Source organism: Hyperolius riggenbachi, chromosome 3, assembly GCF_040937935.1.
Source record: "Hyperolius riggenbachi isolate aHypRig1 chromosome 3, aHypRig1.pri, whole genome shotgun sequence".
Classification (NCBI taxonomy): Eukaryota; Metazoa; Chordata; class Amphibia; order Anura; family Hyperoliidae; genus Hyperolius; species Hyperolius riggenbachi.
Window position 1 is genome coordinate 177,918,911 of NC_090648.1, and position 22,828 is coordinate 177,941,738.

Sequence of the window (22,828 nt, forward strand, 5' to 3'; positions counted from 1 at the left end):
ACTATGTGACAAACAAAGGAGGGGTTTAGGCTTTCATTTTATATTGTCAAAACTCAAACTTTTTGTTATAATCTTTTATGCATAATTAATTTTAAATTATATTTTATGATCTAAAGAAACTATGACTGCACTGGGTGGGAGGTGGAACCAAAAGAGGATGGGGGGGGAATATGGTAGGACCAGAAGTCCACAAAGATGACCCTTTCTGCTCTTCAGAACACCTGCGCTACTTAGTCCTGGGAGAACTACAACCATATAACATCATATTTAAATTACACAATCTTTGATCTCGCGTTCAGTCTGTTCACATGAGTTTTTGTAATTTTCAAACCATTTTAATACACAAAAGGGAATAACCTTTTGCAAATAGGGCACATAATTTTTTTGTACATTTTTCCATCATCTCAAGATCAGTTCTGGGGAACACATCAGTATGTGTAATATACTTTGCAGATTTGTAGACACTAAATATTTTTCACTGGTCTACAGAGCCACTTAGGCTTAAAACAAAGTTTCCTATTATTTTTCAGGTGGAAAGTATATAATTAAAGTTGAAGTTTAAGCAAGCATATAAAGCAATTATTGTAAATGGCTGAAACATATATAGCTCTTACAATATGTGGAGCAATATTATTATGCTCGGATATATCCTCTCTATGAAGTTGCAGTCACCTAGTGCATTGCAGTCTTAATACAATTCATACTCTGGAATCTAGGATCTGAAGGTGGGGAAATATCTTGGTGGTGCTATAGGAAAAAAAGAGAACCACAACACGAGAGTCACCCTCATTCAGACATATGGCTGGGGGGATACTGATGATGTTCATAACCAAAAATAAGTGTCTGAAGAAAAAACTGTCTGGGATGAATTCTGGTCAGTCAATCATCTTCTAGATATTGTATGCTGCCCTTTAACCATGGAAGGATCAGTGTTATTAAATCCTTATTTATTAAGATAAAAATACTCATTTTCAGGTTTTCTGTTTGTTTGATTTTTAAATACATACTGTATAAAGTATATCTGAGGCTAAAAAAAAATCATTGTTAATTGGTGTTGGTGTTTGGTGTTAAAGAGCACCTCCGGCCAAAAAAAGGTTTGAATGGCAAAACATATATGTAGTCTATGCACTGTGTACAGTTAGATAAACATATAAAGATTACATCTGGTACATCTGGTACATAGTAGTGAATAGAACCAGTGATGCTCATCACGACCTCGTGATCACAGAATAGCCGTGATTAACGAGCATTTTTCTACTACATCGTCATCCGAATTCGTGATCACCTCTCGATCACGAATTCAGTTCTGAATGCGCCCGTGATCGTGGTCCAAATCCGTGATTAAAACCGCCAAAACCTGACGACTTTAGCGGTTAATAGCAAAGCCCCCTTACATGATATAAACACCAAATTTGGAACAAGGGGAACATTTTTTTTTCAAAAAGACCTGATAGTTTTTGAGAAAATCGATTTTAAGGTTTAAAAGGTAAATAGGATACATTTAAATGCGGTAAATGACAGTTAATGTATTTACCGCATTCACATGTATACTTTTTTCCTTTGAAACTTTAAAATCGATTTTCTCAAAAACTATAAGGTCTTTTTGAAAAATTTGTTTCCCTTTGTTCTCACTGTTCTACTTAACATATCCTGCAAATTTGGTGTTTCTATCATGTAAGGGGGCTTTGCTATTTACCGCTAAAGTCGACGGGTTTTGGTGGTTTTTAATCACGAATACATTTTTTATATGAAACTTTAAAATCGAGTTTCTCAAAAACTATTAGGTCTTTTTGAAAAAATTTTTTAAGTTGTAGCCACTGATCACCTTTATAATTCACGCAATTTTGGTGATTGTAGCATGTATGGGGGCTTTCGCTATTAACGTTAAAGTCTAATCCGTGATCATGGTTGTGATCACGGATTATACATGCAATCACGGCTAAAATCCGAGTCGAATTCTGAACGTCGATACAAATCATGACCACGGCATATCCGGATTTCGATTCTACCATGGCCGGATTTACTCGAATCCGTGATTGGGGGTATCCAAGCATCAGTAAATAGAACAGACTCACATTTATATCTGTAGAAGCACTTCCTTATTTCTTGAAACCTTGCCAAAGCATTGTGTCCTCCCCTCCAGCCTGGTTCCCTCCCCTGCCTATCCCTCCTCTGCTCTCTGCCTGCCTGGATCAGATTACTTCTCTTTTCATAGTGTGTAACAGAGAGAAGAGGCATGAGAACTGATGCAGCCTGTCTTATCATGTCTGTTTGCTATAATTCTTATTTCATATGCCTTTCTGCCTGCCTGGATTAGATCACATGGACATGGGTGGTGGAGTTATGACATCAATCCCCCAGCATCCTTTGCACCTCTGATTTGGAAAGAAAAACAAATCACCCTGGCCCAATTTTACACTGGGTGCAGGGATTACAACAAGACCATATATAGAATACAGACCCTGGGTTTGAGAAAATCACACTTTATTATGTGTGATTGTATATATCTTGGCAACTTATTAGGTTTAAAGCAAACTGTAATTTATAATTTAGCTACTCTTTAAGGTTAGGCATCCATGGGGAGGATTGTAAGATTAGGCATGGGGGAGGTTCAGGTTAGGTGTGCAGGGTAGGTTGGTTAAGGTTAGGCATGGGGGGGGGATTTATGGTTAGGCATTGGCAGAGGGGATTTTAAGCCATCAGTAGAGAGAGGGTTCAGTGTGAGGATAGGGTTAGACTAAGTTGTAGTAAAATTTCAGTATTATTTACTGATATCTTATCATTATTGCCACCTTAACAATGTAGAATATTGGTAAATTTATGATATTCTACTTGCCGAAATTGGGCACCTAAATTTCCTATTTTTCATGCATGCACCAAACGTTGCTCCTTGACCAAGCACTGATCATAAAATACTACATTCACACACACAGGGGCACAACAATAGACCCTGCAAGGGATGCAGCTGGGTACTTTTTCAATTGTAAAATGCTGAAAATTTAGTCTAAAGAAAAAAATGAAAATTATCACCTAGGAGATAACTCAGGTGAAAAACATAATTGCATATGGGCCCAAGTGTCCTAGGAATCCTTGAATTTTAATTTGTATGCAATTGAACAATTGTCATGCGTGCTAAGGCAACCAGTGAGATTATCCTGCACATGGTAATCATTTCCAAACCACCAGTGCCTTACTAGTCTTATTTTATGCATTACCGGGCTAATTAGACATAGCTTGCCAAAACTCCTACAGACCAATTCATTTTTTTAATACATTCATTAATTTAAAGCAGCCAGAACAATGAACAATTATTGCAGATTTGGTGTTACTAACTTTGCAGTTCTTTTTATTCATTAAATCCACTAAATCTGATTAAAAAGTTGGCAAACTATCTAAAACACGCACAATCAATAAAGCAAAGAACAATGTACAAAGAGCAGTAGCCTGTGGTAATCAACGTTCACCCCTCTTCTGTAAATGAAAATATAATTCACTGTACTTTCCATACCAGGATTCAGTCTTGTACTATTTTGCTGAACACATCATCATTAGGTGTAATTTACATTTTACCATCCTCACAGTGCAGGAAGGCTGTAGCGCCTTGACTTGCAGAGTAAGCCCTCAAATTTAGAGCCATGATATTATCAGTACTTCAGGAGTTGCAAAGTCTCCCCAGAGTACAAGACATCCCTATGTACGCTGAACTACATGCACCAAGCTGCTTTGTTATGTCTGGTTGCTGGATCCTTACAATGTTTTGTGTCTGTGTGCAATCCTGGGTTTGAATGGTATAACTTGTTTTTTTTATATGTGCAACTATTTATTTGTGCTCAGAAGAACTAATGTTTTCAAACTGAACAAACATATAACGGCAAAAATTTACATTTATCAAATAGTAACCAATGTCTGAAAAGCGTAGGGGTATATTAATAGAGTAGCAATCTAAAAACAGACTGCCACTTCTTTGCTCTCCTCTTTTAAAATCTGTTAGTCATTTCTATCATTTCAAATGCAAATACAGTGGAACCTTGGTTTATGAGCATAACTAGTTCCCGGAACCGTGCTGGTAACCCAAAGCACTCATATCAAAGCAAATTTCCCTATAAGAATTAATTGAAACCCAGGTGATTTGTTCCACAATCCAATAAGTTATAATAAAAAAAGAATAAAATAAAAATTTAAACAAGACTTTCACTTTAACTAAAAGAATCATTGCCATCTGTTGGCTCACACCAACCTTTTTTTGGTGTGGCTTTAACAAGGAACTTATCCAATGAGAGTTTACTTTTGAGGATTACATGGAAATATGATTTAGCACAATCTCTACAGTCAGACTAAGTACAATTAAGTGCAATCCTGCAGCACCAAAAGAGAAAAGAACTATCGGCTCAGTTTAGATGACGTGACGCATGTATACTTTTTTTGCTTGTATATCAAGTCAAAATTTCACAATAATTTTTGCTTGTATATCAAAGCGCTCTTAAACCAAGTTATTCTCAATCCAAGGTTTTACTGTAATCCAATCCATTTTTTTAAATGCCCTTTAAAGTCTTTAACGGTGTCATAAGACCGATCATTCTGATAACACCGTAACTAACTAAAACCAACGTTATATACTTTAGAAAAGATTTCAAGCATTTAATTCCTCAGATACAAACCATGCTATAAAACTGAGTACGGACCAATGTTAGCTTGTGGGTTTGTTCATGGAGATCAGTAAAGGCAAACCTGTCTGAACTCAAGTTAGTCTATTTGCTAGTTGTTATTATACCTAAACATGGAGTCACTGTAAACGTATTAGCTTCTCCTAGTGGTGATCATGCATCGTACACATATACAGGTTATATGAAGACACTTCTAACTGTTCTACAGAACGAGAGGTCAGCAGTGTTTTGTAGGAAAGACCTTCTGGCGCGTTCTCTTATGGAACAAGGGTGTGGTGGCCTTTCACATGGAAAAGAAATCTATTGGAAAAAAGAGCATAAGATATAAAGCATGCAGCTTGTGTCCATTCATTCACAGTCCTGGTAACACTGGTCTTGCCACCCATACAGTGGTCACCACTGCCAAGGTTTTATAAAGTTCTCATTTACCAGGCTTGGAAGCCAAGTGTGGAATGGCAAAACATTGTGGTCCAAATTAACAAAAGTAATTTCTCTTCTGCTGAAAATTCTGCTGGATATTCCCAAGGACAGGAGATCATGGCAGATCACTGTTTGGTAATTAGAAGTAATCCATCTAACCTCAGAACTTCCAGTGGAGCTGGAAAACAGGTGTCCTCAAGATTGTTACTGTTAACCCATTGCTACAAGCAAAATCAGACATCACATGCTTGAGCGCTCCTTCTAAGAGGGCAAGCGTATGAATTACTTCAACACATTTACATACGCGCACACATCTTCAGTAAAACATATACATGAAATACGACTTAAAATAGTCCATACAAACGTGGGCTGGTCCCTTTACTGTAATTCTCACGCTGCGGCTTCCATGCGGTACAGCAATTACTGTCTCTTCTCCTATGGAAAAAAAGAAAAAGAAAAAAGAGCCAAGACGTTACACTGATGGAGACAGATGTTGAGAGTATCGTGTGACTGGGGCAGTGCTGTGGGCTATGTGACTGAATAAAAACACAGGTGTATGCGTTTTACATTAGAAGAACGTCTAAGCGTGGCAGAAAATACCATTTTATTCCACAGATGAAGCTGCAGAGGAAATAACATCCAGGCCTCCCACAATTTCTTCAAAGTAAATGCATATTTGGAAATCGGAATGTCGGTAGAATATTTTAGCAAACGATAATGAGTACGTTTGACATTTTTTTGCTTTGCCACCATTTTCACAAAGACTTGGAAATTGGAAAATACCACTTTTCAAAGAGCCATGACTCCTTTAACACCCATCTGATGCTGTGCAAATGCACCCCCTCTGGGCCAATTTCTGGATCTCATTCACTTTAAACGACAACTGAAATGAGAGGTATATGGAGGGTGCCATATTTATTTTATCAGTTGCCTGGCAATCCTGCTGATCCTCTCTACCTCTAATACTTTTAGCCATACACCCTGAACAAGCATGCAGCAGATCAGGTGTTTCTGACATTACTATCAGATCTGGCAAGATTAAGTGCATGCTTGTTTCTGGTGTCATTCAGTTACTACTGAAGCCAAATAGATCAGCAGGGCTGCCAGGTAACTGGTATTGTTTAAAAGAAAGTAAATATGGCAGCCACCACTCATGCATTAGCATGTAAAAAGAAGAAGAGGGTCCTAAGGAGAAGCAGTGGGATTAATGAGCATTTAGAGGCTTCCTGCTACTTGGGTAAGTGTCACGATTGTGGAACTTTCCCCGTGATCAGCGCACAACGCGTGCGCTGACACGGCGGAGATCCTCCACAAGCGTATAATTTGCAGGAACCCAGCAAAAGGTGCTACGCACCTGTAGAGGGAAATTCCTGTCGGCAGATGGCGCTGGGGAGTGCAGAGGAACCAATCCTCTGTACCTCCACAAGTGCCAGACAGGAATTGTACGAAGCGCAGAACGCAATCGCAAGAGAGGCGATTGCGAATGAGATTGAGCAAAAGGGATAGGTTGTATGTGTGTGCGCCAATCCAGTCGCCACTCCGCGACCGCGCACACACAACAGCAGAAACGAAATAGGAACGCGATCGCGAGAGGTGCGATCGCGAGACGTGACACAAGGCAGAACAGAATAGAATACGAGGGTAGCAAAGGCACAGCAAATACAATAAGGAGATATGGAAAATAACAACGCTAGCTAACCGCGAACACCGCACTCATTCGCAACAGTGCACGCGGTTATGCGCGATCTCCACGTGATAAGCACAATAGAGACAAGCACGCCTAACTAACCATAAACAGACAAACATGAAACAGGGGACGCGAGCGCTTGCTTAACGGTTACCTCACCGAGCCTGTAGCAAGCGCAGCGGACAAGACAGACACACGAAAAACAAGAACTAGGCAGGAAGGATCCACCGCTCTTCCGCCAGAGCAAGTGTGATCCAAGCAGGAACACAGATCAGAAAGATCCACAGCCGCTAACGCTAGCGGCTAGTGCGATCTCAGCAAGACAGAACGATTCGCTATCAACCGCCGCTGGTGACAGCGCAATCGCGACCGACAAGACAGAACAGAAGGATCCCCAGCGCTCGCACAAAGTAGCTAGCGCGATCCCAGGAGACAGAACAGAAGGATCCCCAGCGCTAGCACAAAGTAGCTAGCGCGATCCCAGGAGACAGAACAGAAGAGATAGCTGGTAGCAACCGCTGCACCAGCTATACTCCAAGAACATAGATCAGAACCATTTCCTGTCAACCACCATAGGGACAGGACAATGGCAAACAGGCAAGACAAGACAGAACAGGAAATACAGATAATACAACCTGACTGGGCTAGAAGGGGAGCCTAAAGCAACCCCCAGGAATTAACTATACTAGATAGCAATGGCTGACACTCCAGCAGTGTCCATCAGGAACTGAGCATGGAAGGGAAATGACCAGCGAAGCATTCTGGGAAACATAAAGCTCTTATAGTGCCAGTCATCAAAGAAGGCAGGTAGGGGATTTGCATAACGAATGTATGCAAATTCCCCAGCAAGAGAACAGAACAGAAACTTGCAATGGAAAAACAGGTCTCTGTTCCAGAGACCTGCAGCCCACAGACTAGAGGAATGGACAAACAGCTGTCTGCCTGTGCAGCCAGCTGAGCGGATCATCACAGTAAGGATCTATTTTTTACATTTATTTATTCCCTCACAGATTTTCTTTAAATAAATATGTAGTTTTGCACTTTATTATAAATAGCCTGGGGTCAACAATGGCTACCCTTACCTATTTCACCAGGGGGCCACTTTATTATTAAAAAAAGGCTCCCAGGGTCCACCCTAAGCCCACCTCAGATGTATGTTGGTCGTTACCTCCATCTTTTCTAGGTATGAGCCCTTTGTCTGTAACACTGGACAAGGGCAATATTCAAAGTGGGGGAGGTTTCCTGCTAGATCATGGGTTGGTACTGCTCAGGAAGCAAAACCCTGTAATGATGGGCTCCACAATCCCTGGGTTATATTAGCTAATACGGGAGACATGGAGTTACAGAGGATTAGAGAGTGGGGAGCATGGTGCTTTTTTAATATAAAAAAGTAGCTAACTTTTTTTTAAATATAACAACACCTGTAAAGGACTTTACACACACACACACACACACACACACACACACACACACACACACACACACACACACACACACACACACACACACCTCAATTCACGGAGCATTATCAAACGTTTATCAAACACTTTGTCAAACTTTTGATAATTTACCTCATGGGTAAAATCTCACTAAGGTGTTATATATTTGTTGAACGTTTTATCGGTAAAATATTCGATAAATATATAACACCTTAGTGAATTCAAAATTAGATTTTACCCATGAGGTAATTTATCAAACGTTTATCAAACGTTTGATAAAGTGTTTGATAAAACTCCGTGAATTGAGGCCACACACACACACACACACACACACACATTTTTTTTTATATTAAAAGTCCAAACATTGTGAGAAAGTTTTATATACTATTTGCCTGATACTGTCAGAATCAGAATCATTTATTTTGCCAAGCATGACAGGGTCAAGCCCGGAATTGGGTTTAGCACAATGCATAGCTCAAGAAGAAGACATATATGTCAGTGAAAAAGTTAAGAATCCACCCTAGCACACTCTACATGAGTGCCCACAGCAGCTTTGACCAGTACTGAGAAGGCAAATGCTACCCTATTGCTGATGGCTGGGATCAGTTAGTGAAATCCCATATAGCCACTAAGCAGATAAAAACGGCACAGGACGAGCACTGCCATAGGGGGCCATAGTAAAAGCTAATGCTGGGAATAGACCCGCCGGATCAATTCCGCGCTTGATACCGCAGGCGGGACAATTAGAAAAGATAAGGAAAAACGAGCAGAAGATTAGAGAAGCACCCGCGGGGACGAGCGGGAACCGATTCAGGAACGCACGGGGGACGAGCAGGCGCCATAATCGAGCAGTACAAACGTAACGTCTATTCCCAGCATAATGTTAGGTGGGGGGGGGGGGTTAAGGTTAGGCAGAGGGTAATTAAAGAGGAACTTCAGCCTAAACAAACATAGTGTCATTAAGTTACATTAGTTATATTAATTAAAATAGATCTCTTACCCACCCTGTTTTTTTTTTTTAAAAAAACAGGCAAATGTTTGTGATTTCATGGGGGCAGCCATCTTTTTGGTTGAAAGGAGGTGACAGGGAGCATGAGACACAGTTCCAACTGTCCTGTGTCCTGATCACCCCTCCCAGCTGCGCGCGCTAGGCAATGAGAACAACAACATCAGAAATCCCATCATGCTTTGCACAGCATCAGGGGAAAAATGCCCGGGCAGATTTCTCTGATGGGCAGAGCTTAGCTTTTGTGCAGCTAAAAATGAGGCTTGAATAAGAAAAACAAAATTCTGATACTGTGAAACTGTTAAAGAAACACCAAGCCTTTTCAGTGCAGCTGAGTACATTTTTAGTCTGGAGGTTCACTTTAAGTTTAGGCAAGGGGTGAAGGGGTTAAGGTTAAGCAGCAGGGGTAGAGTGGTTAAGGTTAGGCAGCGGGAGTGGGCTGGCTGAGGTTAGGCTGTGGGACTGGAATGGTTAAGATTAGTCAGAGGGAGTGGAGGATTTAATGGTCAGCAACCAGGTCTTTAGGGATAGGGAGGGTCCTTTGTGAGAATAGGAAGGGGCTGTGATTATACATTACTTGCGTTGCTCCTGGAGATCGTGTCTCCTTTACTTCCTGGTTAGTTTGCAGGTGTACTGCAGCCAGCCGATTACTATGTGGGGACTGAAGCCTCATGGTAAATGGCTAGCTGTAAATGTACACTACAGCCATTCCCGGTTACACATTGCCCAATACATGCATGCAGCTGTTTTTGCTTAATTAATGTGTATACACCCTTTTTCAGAGTACACACCTTACAGTGTGTTTGTACATTTCCCTTTTAAAGTAGCCCGAGAACCTCAGGAAGAGAACAAAATGCTTTTAGTCAGCAATTTCAGTTTCCCTCTTTTTGTCATTACAAAAAAAAAAAATTGTGGGATTCTTTTGCAGCTCTGCAGTTATTATCAGTGCTGTTGAGGAAGTAATTAATCTCTCACACCTGTTGCTTATTTCCTATTTCCTATCCTATGAAACACCACCCTACCTCAGATCCAAACTGCTGAATAGACAGAGGAAAGAATTCAGCTTGTTAAATAAGCAAGCCAGGGTTATGTGCTATTGATAGCACCTTAAGTACAGTACTCCCTTCAAACTGGGCATGAAGAAGTCACATACGTACCCTTTGTATAGTAATCATACAGGGTGCAACTGACAGCTGTTTTATTCTTTTTTTTTCTCTGTTAAACCAAGTATACATCTGCACTTCCAGCTGTGCAGCTTAAACAATCAGAACATATGAAGAGCTAGTAGAAATATTTACAAAGTGTGTGTGTGTGTGTGTGTGTGTGTGCGCGTGCGTGCGTGCGTGCGTGCAAGTGTGTGTGTGTCTGCCTTAATTTTCTGGACTCCTGCAAAAGGCCATTACACAGGTAAAAGGGATACAGATTACTTGTTTGAAGACATGCATTATAATGGAGGTAATAAACATAGATATAATAATAATAATTCGGTGAGGAGAGGATCAGATCTCAGGAAGTAAGTGTGAATAACCCATCTCTACTCACTATGCGATTTTTCAAACGATTTTTCAGTCGGCCGGTGATTTTTGCAGCGACAAACAATTGTTTCCGTGATCTCACAACGTGGGTACAGGCAATTACACAAACAATGTTTGGTGACACACTATGATAATGACCATCATGATGGATCAAATCTTTAAGATCCCTGACGACTCCTGTGCAAAGTGCTGCAATCCTTTGAACTCTGTTTCGCGCGAGTCGTGTGTCATCGTGTGTGCCCGCTGGAAGGTAGATGGATCAAGGAACACTCTTTGTCGTGGTACGTCGCTGTGATCCATCTTCCTACGTTATTAGGTGAGTATTCAGTTTACGGCTATCTTCACAGTGGTGTGTTGCGGTGCAACATGATGGCCACTTTGTAACGCAAATTGCTACACTGCAATGCACCACTACAAAGTGACCTTCACAGTGTGGCGGGTGCGGTGCAGTACAGTCGTGTGTGGCATCATAACACACTGCATGCAGTGCGTTACCGCAATTACTTCTTCCTCCGAGTTGCTACAACAACCGAGAGGAAATAGTATTTAACGCTGCCCGGTAATTAAGAATAAATGAGAAGAGAGCACCTTGCTCAACACTTATCTCAGGTAACTGCTACCTGAGGCTGCCACCTCCACTGGACACCTTCATGGCAGCTGTAACCAGGTTAGTAAGAAAAAGCAATGAAACCAATGAAAATGTTATATTTAACTGAATAGTGTGAAGCAGATAATTACTGTCATTAATTTATTGTTAGGCAAACACAAAAGTAAACATTCCTTTTGCTTCCTCCTCAATAGGCTCGTACACATGTCCAAACAATCTGCCCAACTATCTTCTAAACTTGTCTGTTGGAAGATAAGTTGAGTGTGTGTACGGCTGGCAAACAACAAGATAACCAACTGATAACAGGTTGGTTACCAGGTCCAACCAGTGGTTCAACCTTCCCAACTATCATGCAGGTTGGAACGTGTATACAGGTCTTTTTAACAACTTTGTTGTTTTTGAATGCAGACATGTTATGCAGTTTGTCGTTTAGCTTGAGTGCATAGTATTTAAGTTAGTTGGTTGTTATGTTGGTTGGTGTGTGTACGTAATTGCTGTGTTAACTACTTGTTAGTCATGTAGTGCGGTTGGTTGTGCATTATGTTGGGCGTGTGTATGAGCCTGGACAACAGTATGGACTCGGATACACACACTCTGGTAAAGATAAAAACTGGTAGGTAGTCCAAAGAACCACTTCACAAATTCACTTTCATGCTGGCAGACAGCAAATATTCTCTGTTCTCTTTTGTTCCTATGATGGGGGTCATAGAGAACAGAAATCCCCTCAATCATAATGCAGTCAGTGATGAAAATCTGATAGAGGTCTAAAACCCTCTACAAGTAAGAAATGACTGGTGCTAACACCGCTAAGCTTGTTGTAACCCTATATGAGCGTGCCAACTTTTGTAGAGTTTAATAAGGAAAACACACATCTCATATGCCCTCAGTAAACACTCCTCCACTAACCGTTCTATTGATCTGCAGGCAGACCTCATTCCTAAAGCTCTTGCTGGGCACTTACCATGCTGTTAGATTTTAACAAACAGGCTTTTAGCAATAGGCAAAGAGTCACGTTCACCAGAGACATGCCAGTCAAGAGCAGGAATGTTGCCACTACAAAGATACGTCCTGGCTAAACGCTCAGCACAGCCACTTTCTTAGACCACTTTCAAGAAAGACTGCTAGTTCCAGAGCTTCAGTGGACTATAAATGTATCATACAGATGGTCCCAGTAGTAATCCCCTTTCATGTGAATGATACTAATCTCCTACCGACACCCAGTAAGACATGTTGCTTTATTGTCGAAATATTTTGCTTGGGAGAGAAATGCCCAACGCTGGGGATTTTTATAGGACCCCAACCTGCAGCATGACACATACAATACTCCTATTGCAGGCTGAAATTTCCTTAAAGTGGTTTGTAACCCCCATATAAAGCCAGAAACACAAAAAACACATCAGCTGATAGTAAATGACTAGAATCACATACCTATCATGTTTAGGATAGATTCCATATGGTAAATTTCGATAATTTTAATCATAAAAAGAAATACACTTGATGGAGGCATCCATCTTTAGTGCTCCTCTCCTGAAGCTGAAGATTACATCATTTCCTCCCTGCCTTTTGTTTCCTGGTTTTAGAACATTACTGGCTTTTCCCGCCCCTCTCTCTGAGCCAACAATCCCTCCCAGTCTGTGCAAGTTGCCTTGGTAACAGGCTGATGTCATTCAGATGAGACACAAGATAGTGTAGCTGAGAAACAGAGCAGGCTGCTGGCTTGAAATCATTCCTGCACCTCTGCTATTTGTCCTGTGACCCTGCTAGCCCCTGTAAGCCCTGTAACTCCTACACTGGCTGTAATTTATCTTATCTGTATGACAAGTTAGATAAACTTTTGACCGGAGAAGCTGAGACTTATTTTGACTATCTATGTGATTGTTCTCTCCCCCTCTCTCTGTGAACGATCATAAATAACACTTGACAGCAGCCTAAATATAGAGCTGTTGATGCATAAACTGTGAAAGGGTGATAACAGTGCAACTAGTGTCTATAATTGATATGCATCAGCACGTTGTATATGGTGTGCTGTTTGTGTAAAGGTGGCCATACATCAGCCGACTTGGCTGCCGATTGACCATTTGATTATATGATCATAATCTGTATTGGATGAAAATCGGTGCGGCCATAGGGTATGCCCGACTGACGATACAACCGATATATAGGTCCCAAAGTGATTGGTTTAGTCGATTGGACATGCTGCAAGATGTAGAGCCGACTTGCTCTATCGGGTGTGCGGTGGTAATGGCGAGCGATATCGTGAAGAATGCGATGAAACCTCCGGCACTGTTGCCAGAATGTGTGTTCACATTCCTTCCTTCTCCCTTTCGCCTATCTTCAATTATCACAGGACACGTAATGCAACTTTAAACGTTACACATATACACACACGCACATTCATACATTCACATACAGCAAGGAGGAGGATGCGGCTTGCTTGGCCGATTCCCGAGACGTTTTATGCCGAAATTAAACGTGAATTGGGCTGCAGTGCGATCAGATTCGATCAAAGACAGATGTGTCTCTTGGTCTAATCTGCACATCATCACACATCCTTATACACTTGTGCGGATGCAGAACGAAAATGGTATGTGCATCCGCGAGGCGTATGTGTACCGTCCATTCTTCATGCAACAATTTTCCCCGTCCATTCCTTTTCCTCTCCTCATCGTACGAACTCCATGTCAATCACATCGGCCTGTACACATCAGATGCTGTCAGATGCATGCAGCTCTACATAGGCTGCAGCAGGTTCTTCTTCTTGCTAAGGATTTCCTTTGGTATTTTCAGCCCAATGGAGATCCCTTGGCCACCGGGCTGTTTAGAAGGGACTGAGCAGCAGGGATGGGCGGAGGCACACGTCGGTTTGACATCACTGTGGTGACGCAAAGGCGATCAACTGACCTGGATGTGGCGACTAGACCAGTAAGAAACAGTGTCTGTTTTCATAGGCTTACATTGGGCACGTTTTTCCATCCACTTTGGGAAAAGGTGCCATATCCACACTCTGCGTTTTTTTTTTTTTATGCCCAGTGTTATGATCGATTTTTTGAACAAGTGGGAGCGGATCATATTTTTTTCTTAGGGTCTGCTTCCTGGGAGATTTAAAAATGTATACCCCAGATACGTACACATGAAGCAATTTTGGGACAGATTTACTGTCAGATTGATTATTTCTAACATGCTCAATATGATTTCTTATGGATTTTATACAGACGTTAATAGTACATTCTGAAAATAATCGATCTGACACTAAATATATCAGGAAATAGCATCGTGTTCATCTAGCATAATGCCTTGTAAACACCATGCAATTTAACGTAAGATCAATTAGGCAAATAGATAGCTTCCAACAGGTCCAATCTGTATTCTGATCAGTTTCCTGATGAGTTTTCCGAGAACTTCTATACAGAATAGGTCAGAAAAAATAATTGGAAATCAGATTGGACCTGTTGGAAATGATCTATTGGACCAATCAACCGAACGGTAAATTGCATGGTGTATACATTCGGTATGATACATTCATGGTATGATAATGTCTCAAGAAATACCACAGTATAGCACAATTTTGTGCCCCCCCCCCCCCCCCCCCCGAATAGTTGCCAGGTGTGCCCCACCCTCTCAGATTCCCCCCCCCCTTTCTTCTACGTTAGGCAGGAATAGGTGCCTCCCAGTATATCTAACCAGGCATAGGTTCCTCCAGTATAGGTTAGCCTAGTGTAGTTGCCCCCTGTATAGGTAGCCTGGGAGCAGCGGGCACAAAGTAGCATTGAGGAGGGTGACTACCTCCTTTTCTTCACCTGTGTCCCACCCTTCTGCACTCCCCGTCCATAAATGTGTGCAGTGGTAGTGACCTGGCAGGGAACTACATACCTATTCTGCATTCCAGGTGTCAGAGCTCTGCGTGTCATGGGTCTTCTCAGTCTCCAATGCCTCTCCCTGTACTTCCTAATTAGCAGAAGTACAGGGAGCAGTATAGGCGACTGAGAAAATCAGTGACAGGCAGAGCTCTGGAACCAGAAAGAGGTGTGTGTGTCCACTGTGCTAATTTATTGGGTGGGGCGCAGCAGAGGGTACCACAGGTGAGGGAAGGGGGTCAACCCCCCCTCACCACCACTGTGTGGCTGCTGCTCCAACTTCCTGCACTGGTGCCCCCTCCAGCATGGGGTCTGAGGCAATTGCCTCACTGCATGAATTGTGAGCCCTGATGGCACGGAAGATCCGATTCCCTTGGCGGGCTTCCAATCAGAAGAAAATGTGGCAATCTAGAAAGGAAATAGAAGCTGCAGGGTGTTCCATGGAGGCCAGGGCCGGATTTACAGCTCAGGAGCCTATAGGCACAGAAAATCTAGCGCCCTAAACTCCGCCCCTCTGCACAGACCACGCCCCCAACCACTCCCCCATCCTTTATGAATAAAACCACACAAGGTAATGCAGATATTGCCAAAGACAAGAATACCAACAATATGCAGATATTATTAATGACACACAAAATGTACCAAATATAGGCCAACATTACCAACAACAAGCAGACAGTTAATGGTAGATTTAGTGCTAAGCAGGTAATAACAATTTGGAAAGCAGCAGGTGACAGATAAATAGTGGGTACACAATTAGCAATTAGTTGGTGGTTGCTGTCCCCTTTACCCTGCATGGTCAGTATACAATTTAATCCCCGGACACAGGGGTGCAGCTAAGTTTTTTTGTGGCCCCAAGCGGACTGCAGGAAGTGGCCCTATGGACGTGGCTATTCTGCAGAAAATGGGCATGGCCATGACATGTGGGTGGAGCGGGAGGAGGGGCGCGCCGCGCTGAAAAATGGGCGTGGCCATGACATTGTATGGGCGAAGCATAACCGTAACCCCAAAGCAGCAAATATAGCCAACTATGACCATTAAATAATAAATGCAGCAACAGTTACCCCAGACACCAGAAAATAAACACAATGTGGGCAACATTTCAGCAGAAAAACACAATGTGGGCAACATTTCAGCAGAAAAAAAACACAATGTGGGCAACATTTCAGCAGAAAACAAACACAATGTGGGCAACATTTCAGCAGAAAACAAACGCAATGTGGGCAACATTTCAGCAGAAAACAAACGCAATGTGGGCAACATTTCAGCAGAAAACAAACGCAATGTGGGCAACATTTCAGCAGAAAACAAACGCAATGTGGGCAACATTTCAGCAGAAAACAAACGCAATGTGGGCAACATTTCAGCAGAAAACAAGCGCAATGTGGGCAACATTTCAGCTGCAAAAAAAAAGAATTTACTCACCTGACAGAAGTCCCCTCACCAGGCCTGCCTCTGGTGTGCAGCTCCCTGGACGATCTTCCTGCAGTCTCCCGCGCTTAATGGAATAGCAGGGCTACGGGAAGATGGCGCCCGAAGCCCTGTACTGAAGACAAATAGTCTCCAGTACAGGGCTTCGGACGCCATCTTCCCGTAGCCCTGCTCTGCCTGCCGGAAGACTATGCAGGTTGGAGCTGGGCTGCGGGCCATGAACTGCGTCTATTAGACGCCGCGGCCAGCCCAGTGCGGACAACAGTGTGACGCCACAACGACGTCACAGAGCCTCAGAGGCCCCTAAATACATGAGTCCCCAAGCGGCTGCTTGGTGCCTGGCGGCGCCCCTGCCTGGACACTACGGTGGAATGGAGGGGATGGGGGGGTTAATGTGGGTGTCACCTCTTCCATCCCATAAAAAACAGCAGAGTGGCGGAGCACAATTACCTACTGAAAGTCCAAGTACTCTAGTCTCCTATTCACTGCAGCCATTCAGCAGGCAGTAATGTTTCTACATAGGCTCCCGATGTCACATGACTAGAGATGTGGCGAACGGTTTCCCGAACCGTTCGCCGGCGAACATCTCTAAATCTCTAAATCCATGGGCCTCTTACTACTTCCGGGGCCCGCAATGACCCGGAGTAGTACGCCTGCGCTGCCCGGCGGAGCGCGTCCTAGATCGCGCTCCTGTTGCCGGGCACTCTCTGCGCATGTGCGTAACGTCATGAGTGACGTCACGCTCATGCGCAGAGAGTGCCCGGCAACAGGAGCGCGATCTAGGACGCGCTCCGCCGGGCAGCGCAGGCGTACTACTCCGGGTCATTGCGACCCGGAAGTAGTAAGAGGCCCAGAGAGGTTCGCCAGGCGAACTGTTCGGCCCAACACTACACATGACATGCATTTCAAACCCTGATGGAGGAATGCAGCAGCATGAATGGCGGCAGTAAAAGAGACAAGTGGACCCAGAACTGAAGTTGGTATTTATTCTCCACTGGATGGGGAGAGAGGTGGGCCCTCTTAGTCCCTAGGCCCCTCTGCAGTCACTAAACTAGTGGAGGCTATGGTTATGCTGTTGTCTGCCTGGGGCCTAGATGATACCTGCCCCTTATAAAGCTTTACTGTGGCCTAGGCAGCAACCCCCTCCCCTGCCTGTTAAAGTACAGGGTGGCGCACAAAATACTGGCCCAGATGTCTGTCATGAGCGCAAGTATACAGGCAACATCTCGTGTACCTCTTGCTTTATCCCTGCTGTGAGTGCCCTCTTTATTGAAGCCTGTTTCGTTTTTATTTGCATATGAGACCGATAGCCATACAGCAGCAAATACAAGTGACACAGGCTTTAATATAGCCAAACAGGACACACAGAAGGGATTGAGCAAGAGGTGCACAGGGACTTACCAGCGTTTGCCTGTAAAGTCATGCTCGAGCAGGTAGCTGTACCCGTCTTTTGCGCGCCAGTGCCCCCCTGTACAAACCCAAATACCCTAGGCAAGAACGCCCCATAAAGCCTACCTCCTTCGGCCCCCCCTTACTCTCTTAGGGCACAAAGTAGCCCCTGGCCTAGGCAATACCCAGGCATGATGCGGCCAGGCACACATGCACACACAAAAAAACACAGGCACGCACACAGACACACATGCACACTCGCACGCATACAGACACACAGAAAAACACAGGCAGACACATATACACACATGAACACAGAAAAACACATGCAGACACACATGCATACAGAAAAGACACACACACACACACACACACAAAAAAACACATGCACACACAGACACAAGCACACACATGCACACACAGGCAGACACACACACACACACACACACACACACACACACACACACACACACAAAGACACACAGAAAAACACATGCACGCACGCACACACAGAGGCATGCACACCCATTCAAGCAGATAGCGAGGAGAAACATACTTTGTCACAAACTTGTGTTCCAGGTGTCCTGTCACAAACTTTCTTTCCGGCTGGGGCTGCAGCTCCAAAAGGATGGATGTAGCCTGCTGAGCCCAGCATGAAGGCAGCTGCTCCCCCACACAGATGGTTTCCGGCAGCAGAGAAGCTATTACCCAAGCGGCCAGCGCAGGCTTCCCCCCTCCCCATGCCCATGATTCCCGGCGGGCGTTAGCAGGTAATTATTTGCACGAGCGGCCACCGGCCAGCGTGCGCTCTACCGCCCCATGCCCACACACGCTCTGCAGGGCACTGCAGTGCCAAGTGAAGTGCACCTCTGCTACCGCGGTGGATATTCGGGCGGCTGCAGCTACTAAGGTCCCCATCGCATGCAGAGTGGGCTGGTGAGCGAGCGGGCCAGGGATGAGTCACATCGCACTCCCATGTGGCTTTAAGGAGACTCGATGACAGAGCACGCGGGAGAGCAGGCAGGCGGGCGGACGTGAGAGCGAGCGGGCGGGAGAGTGAACGGACTGGGGCAGGGATGAGTCACATTGCTCTCCCCACTTTCCCAGACATATGGGGACATTTGGGGAGCCGCCTCTGACCAATAAGGCGCCTGTAGGCACGTGCCTACAGTGCCTTATGGTAAATCCGGCCCTGATGGAGGCACACAGACCTCATTGAGCGTGGTGCAGCAGAGCGAGTCTGCCCAGTAGTAAAAAAAAATATCCATGATTGTGGAGAACATCGGAGTGTGTGTGCCTGGGAGAAGGATTGGAGGGAGCACATCTATCCACTTCACCTCCTGCAGGCTCTAACGTACGGCATACTTCCTGGTTCTTGGATGTCAGTTGACATACAGGAAGTATGCCGAGCTGGCAAAAGAGTGCAGACAGTGTTGGACTCTTGTTGGAAGGAAAATTGCATCATGTGTACCTAGCATAATACCTTGTACACATCATGAAATTTATCATTAGATCGATTGGTCAAATAGATCATTTCCAACAGATCCAATCTGATTTTCGATCGTTTTTCTGATTTGTTTTCATATCACTTCTATACAAAACTGATCAGAAAAACGATCATAAATCAAAACGGACCTGGTGGAATTTATTACCGTTTCCCAAAATACCACATTATGACAGGTAACACAGTATGCCGTATTATAATATCTGTACCCGCCCCCCTTATGTTGTAGCCAGATGTGACCCACTCCCTCAACCTTGCATGTTAGCTAGGAATATGTGACCCCAGTATAGGTAACCAGGCATAGGTGTCCCCATTATAGTTTAGCTAGGTATAGGTGCACAAGTATAAGTTAACCAGCCACCAGTGCCTCTAATATAGGTTATTCAGCCATAAGTGCCTACAGTACAGGTTATACAGCCATAGGTGCCTCCAGTATATGTTAACCAGCCATAAGTACCTCCAGCATGGGTTAGCCAGCCATAGGGGCCTCCAGTATAGGTTAGCCTGGAAGGGGGATCAGCGTGCAAACAGCAGGAGGAGGGGCAGACTCACCTATGCCCCCCTCCCTTCAGTGCTCCCTCCCTCCAGAAATAAGCCTAGTGGCAGCAGCAGCCTGCGTGGAAAGAATAACCTCTTCCTGGTTTCAGGCGCCAGATCTCTGCGTGTCACTGGTCTGCAATGCTGCTCATTTACTTCCAGTGGAAGTGAGAATGACAAGACCAGTGACACGCAGAGTTCCAATGCCTGGAGCCAGGAAGGGGTGATCCGTTCCCCGCCTGCTGCCACTGCGTAATTTCTAATTTCTGTATGGGTAGCATGGGGGGCTACAGATGAGGGAGGTGGGTAGTCGGTCCTCCTACCCCCTGCTGTGAGCATGTTGCTCCCACTTCCAGCGCTACTGCCCCCTCCAACACTGGGCCTGGGGCATTTGCCCAACTGCCACACTCACCCGCTTGGAGCGGCTTTCCAGCTTCCCTAGTGCACAGAAGCTGGGGTGTCAGCTGACCTGCAGCAGATCATGTGACACTTCAGCTTCCGTACACAGATGCCTAGAAGCCGCTAGGAGCCCAGGGGGAGATAGAGGAGGGCTGCCAGACTTCGCTGGAGTCTTTGTAAGTATTTCCCTACCTGTCAGCCCCCTCAGAAAGTCCCACAAAAGAGGTCCCCATTATCCATCAGGCATGCCATTTAGTTGAGACTTCCGGATGCCTGAATTCCAGATAAGGGGGACTTTGCTGTACTTGACTTATTCCATGCAGTAATGAAACAATTAAAATCAAACAGCCAATTCCACTCATTCCAACTTTTCCCCACTCACACATCCACCCACTCTACTCTAATTCTAGGTACACACCATACAATTTTCTGGCAGATTTACCTGCCAGATCGATTATTTCCAACATGTCTGATCTGAATCTCAATTGATTATTCTAGCGTTTTTTCTTTCATCGTTTTTTCCCGATCAATTTTCATTCAGTTGTATGATAAATCGATCAAAATTCAGTTCGGACATGTTGGAAATAATCGATCTGGCAGGTAAATCTGCCAGAAAATGGTATGGTTTATTAGCACTCCAAACATCCTCCAAAACACTACCCAATCAAACTCATAGTCAATAACAAGTTATTACAGTTCCCCCATGAAAATGTAGGAAATATTTGAAAGAAATAAAATGTGCAATACAAATATAATTTACAGTTTATTTTAAAAATAAGTTACAAAGAAATCTATATGAAGTATATAAAAGTTATGCGACTGCGGTGTAGTATGTTGGCGCTTTATAAATATAATAAATAAAATAAATGTGACAACAAAAGTGTTGTGCATCGTTTAAGTTTACATTTCATTTTTCATTTCATTTTCCTAAAAAACGCCATATACCAAATTAGACTTCACTCTTCTAGTATAAAAAGCTTCATCACTCCCAAGTAGCTAGATGCCTTCACCCCCTTCCTTCGTAGTTCGCCAAATGCATCCCCCCCCCCCCTCTCAGTAGGTAGCCTGATGCCTCTCCACACTCACCGAACGTAGTCAAGTGCTTCTGCCTTTCCTCTCCCCCCCTCCCCTCCGTGTAGGTAGTCAATTACTTCTCCCTTCTCCCCCCCATTCCTATAGGTAGGTAGGTGAATCTGCGCCCCCCCCCCCCCGTGTAGATAGTCAAGTGCTTCATCCTTTCCCCCCTCTCTATCCTTATATGTAGCCGGATGCTTACCACTCTTCCCTTCTCTGTAGGTAATCAGATGCTTCTGCCCCTTCCCTGGTCCCTGTAAGTGGTTAGGTGATTCTGGTTCCCCCCCTTCCCTGTAGGTAGTTAGATGCAGCGATGGGCTTCTGAGTAGGAAGCCATTTGAATTCGGAATGAAAATGAGGCTTAATTGCCTCAGGTGTGAGCACAGAAGACAGGGGGTTACTTAACCAGAAGTTCATCGGCTTCTATGCATCTCAATCCACCTTGTACACGACCTATTGGACGTGTTGCAAGACTCACTACCGCATTTCCTCCTTCCAGCTTGAAAGGGGAAGTGTGGTAGCGAGTCTTGGAACACATAGATTGAGGGATTGGTAGGGATTGAGACGCATAGAAGCCGTTGGACTTCCGGTTAAGTAACCCAACTGTCTTCCGTGCTCACACCTGAGGCAATTAAGCCTCATTTTCATTCCGAATTCAAATGACTTCCTACTCAGAAGCCCATCGCTGCTTATGTTGGTAGTCATGTGATTCTGGTTCCCCCCTCCCTCCCTATAGGTAGTTTGGTGTTTTGGCTTCCCCCTCCATCCCTGTAGCTAGTTTGGCGTTTGTTTCCTCCCCATTAGGTAGTTAGGCGTTTATGCCCCCCCCCCCCCAGACTACCTATAGGTAGTTAGGTGGAGCAGTGATATCCCAGACGGAGGCGGAGAACCTCCAGGCGGCAGGGAAAAAGGCTGCGGCGGTGAACCTGCGGGCGGTGGTGCTGATGATCTTTGAACTCCTGGTATAAAAGAAAAAAAAAACCAGTAGACAAATGCCTTTCTCCACTCCTCCCACGTAGCCAAATGCTTCCCCCATCACAACCAGGTAGCCAGATGCCTCCCAGGTAGCCAGATGCTGCTCCCAAATCCCTATATCCCTTCTGTAATGTGCTTCTCCTCCCACCCCTAAGGTAGCCAGATGTGGCTCCCCCCTCCCTGTAGGTAGTCATGTGCTTCTACCTCCCCCCCCACCACCACCACCACAGGTAGCCAGATGCTGCTTCCCTTCTCCCGCACAGGAAACCAGACGCTGCTCACAGACACAAGAGATGCTGAGGGGGCA

The 22,828-nt window shown here is 44.4% G+C and overlaps 1 protein-coding gene across 5 annotated transcripts in view; it reads right to left on the minus strand.

Annotated features, from left to right (window-relative positions):
• The window catches only part of ADAMTSL3 (ADAMTS like 3), a 697,881-nt gene that overhangs the window by 224,859 nt on the left and 450,194 nt on the right, over nt 1-22,828 (minus strand). For 4 of the 5 annotated variants that reach the window (XR_011030288.1, XM_068275326.1, XM_068275327.1 and 1 more), the window contains exon 8: nt 5,445-5,519. Coding sequence is in view for 4 of the 5 variants with exons in the window: in XM_068275326.1 (XP_068131427.1) it covers nt 5,445-5,519 (75 nt within the window). In the remaining variant the exon portion in view is untranslated. Of the gene's footprint in view, nt 1-5,444; nt 5,520-12,786; nt 12,822-22,828 lie in introns of those variants that run through there. The other variant, XM_068275328.1, reaches the window with a different exon arrangement.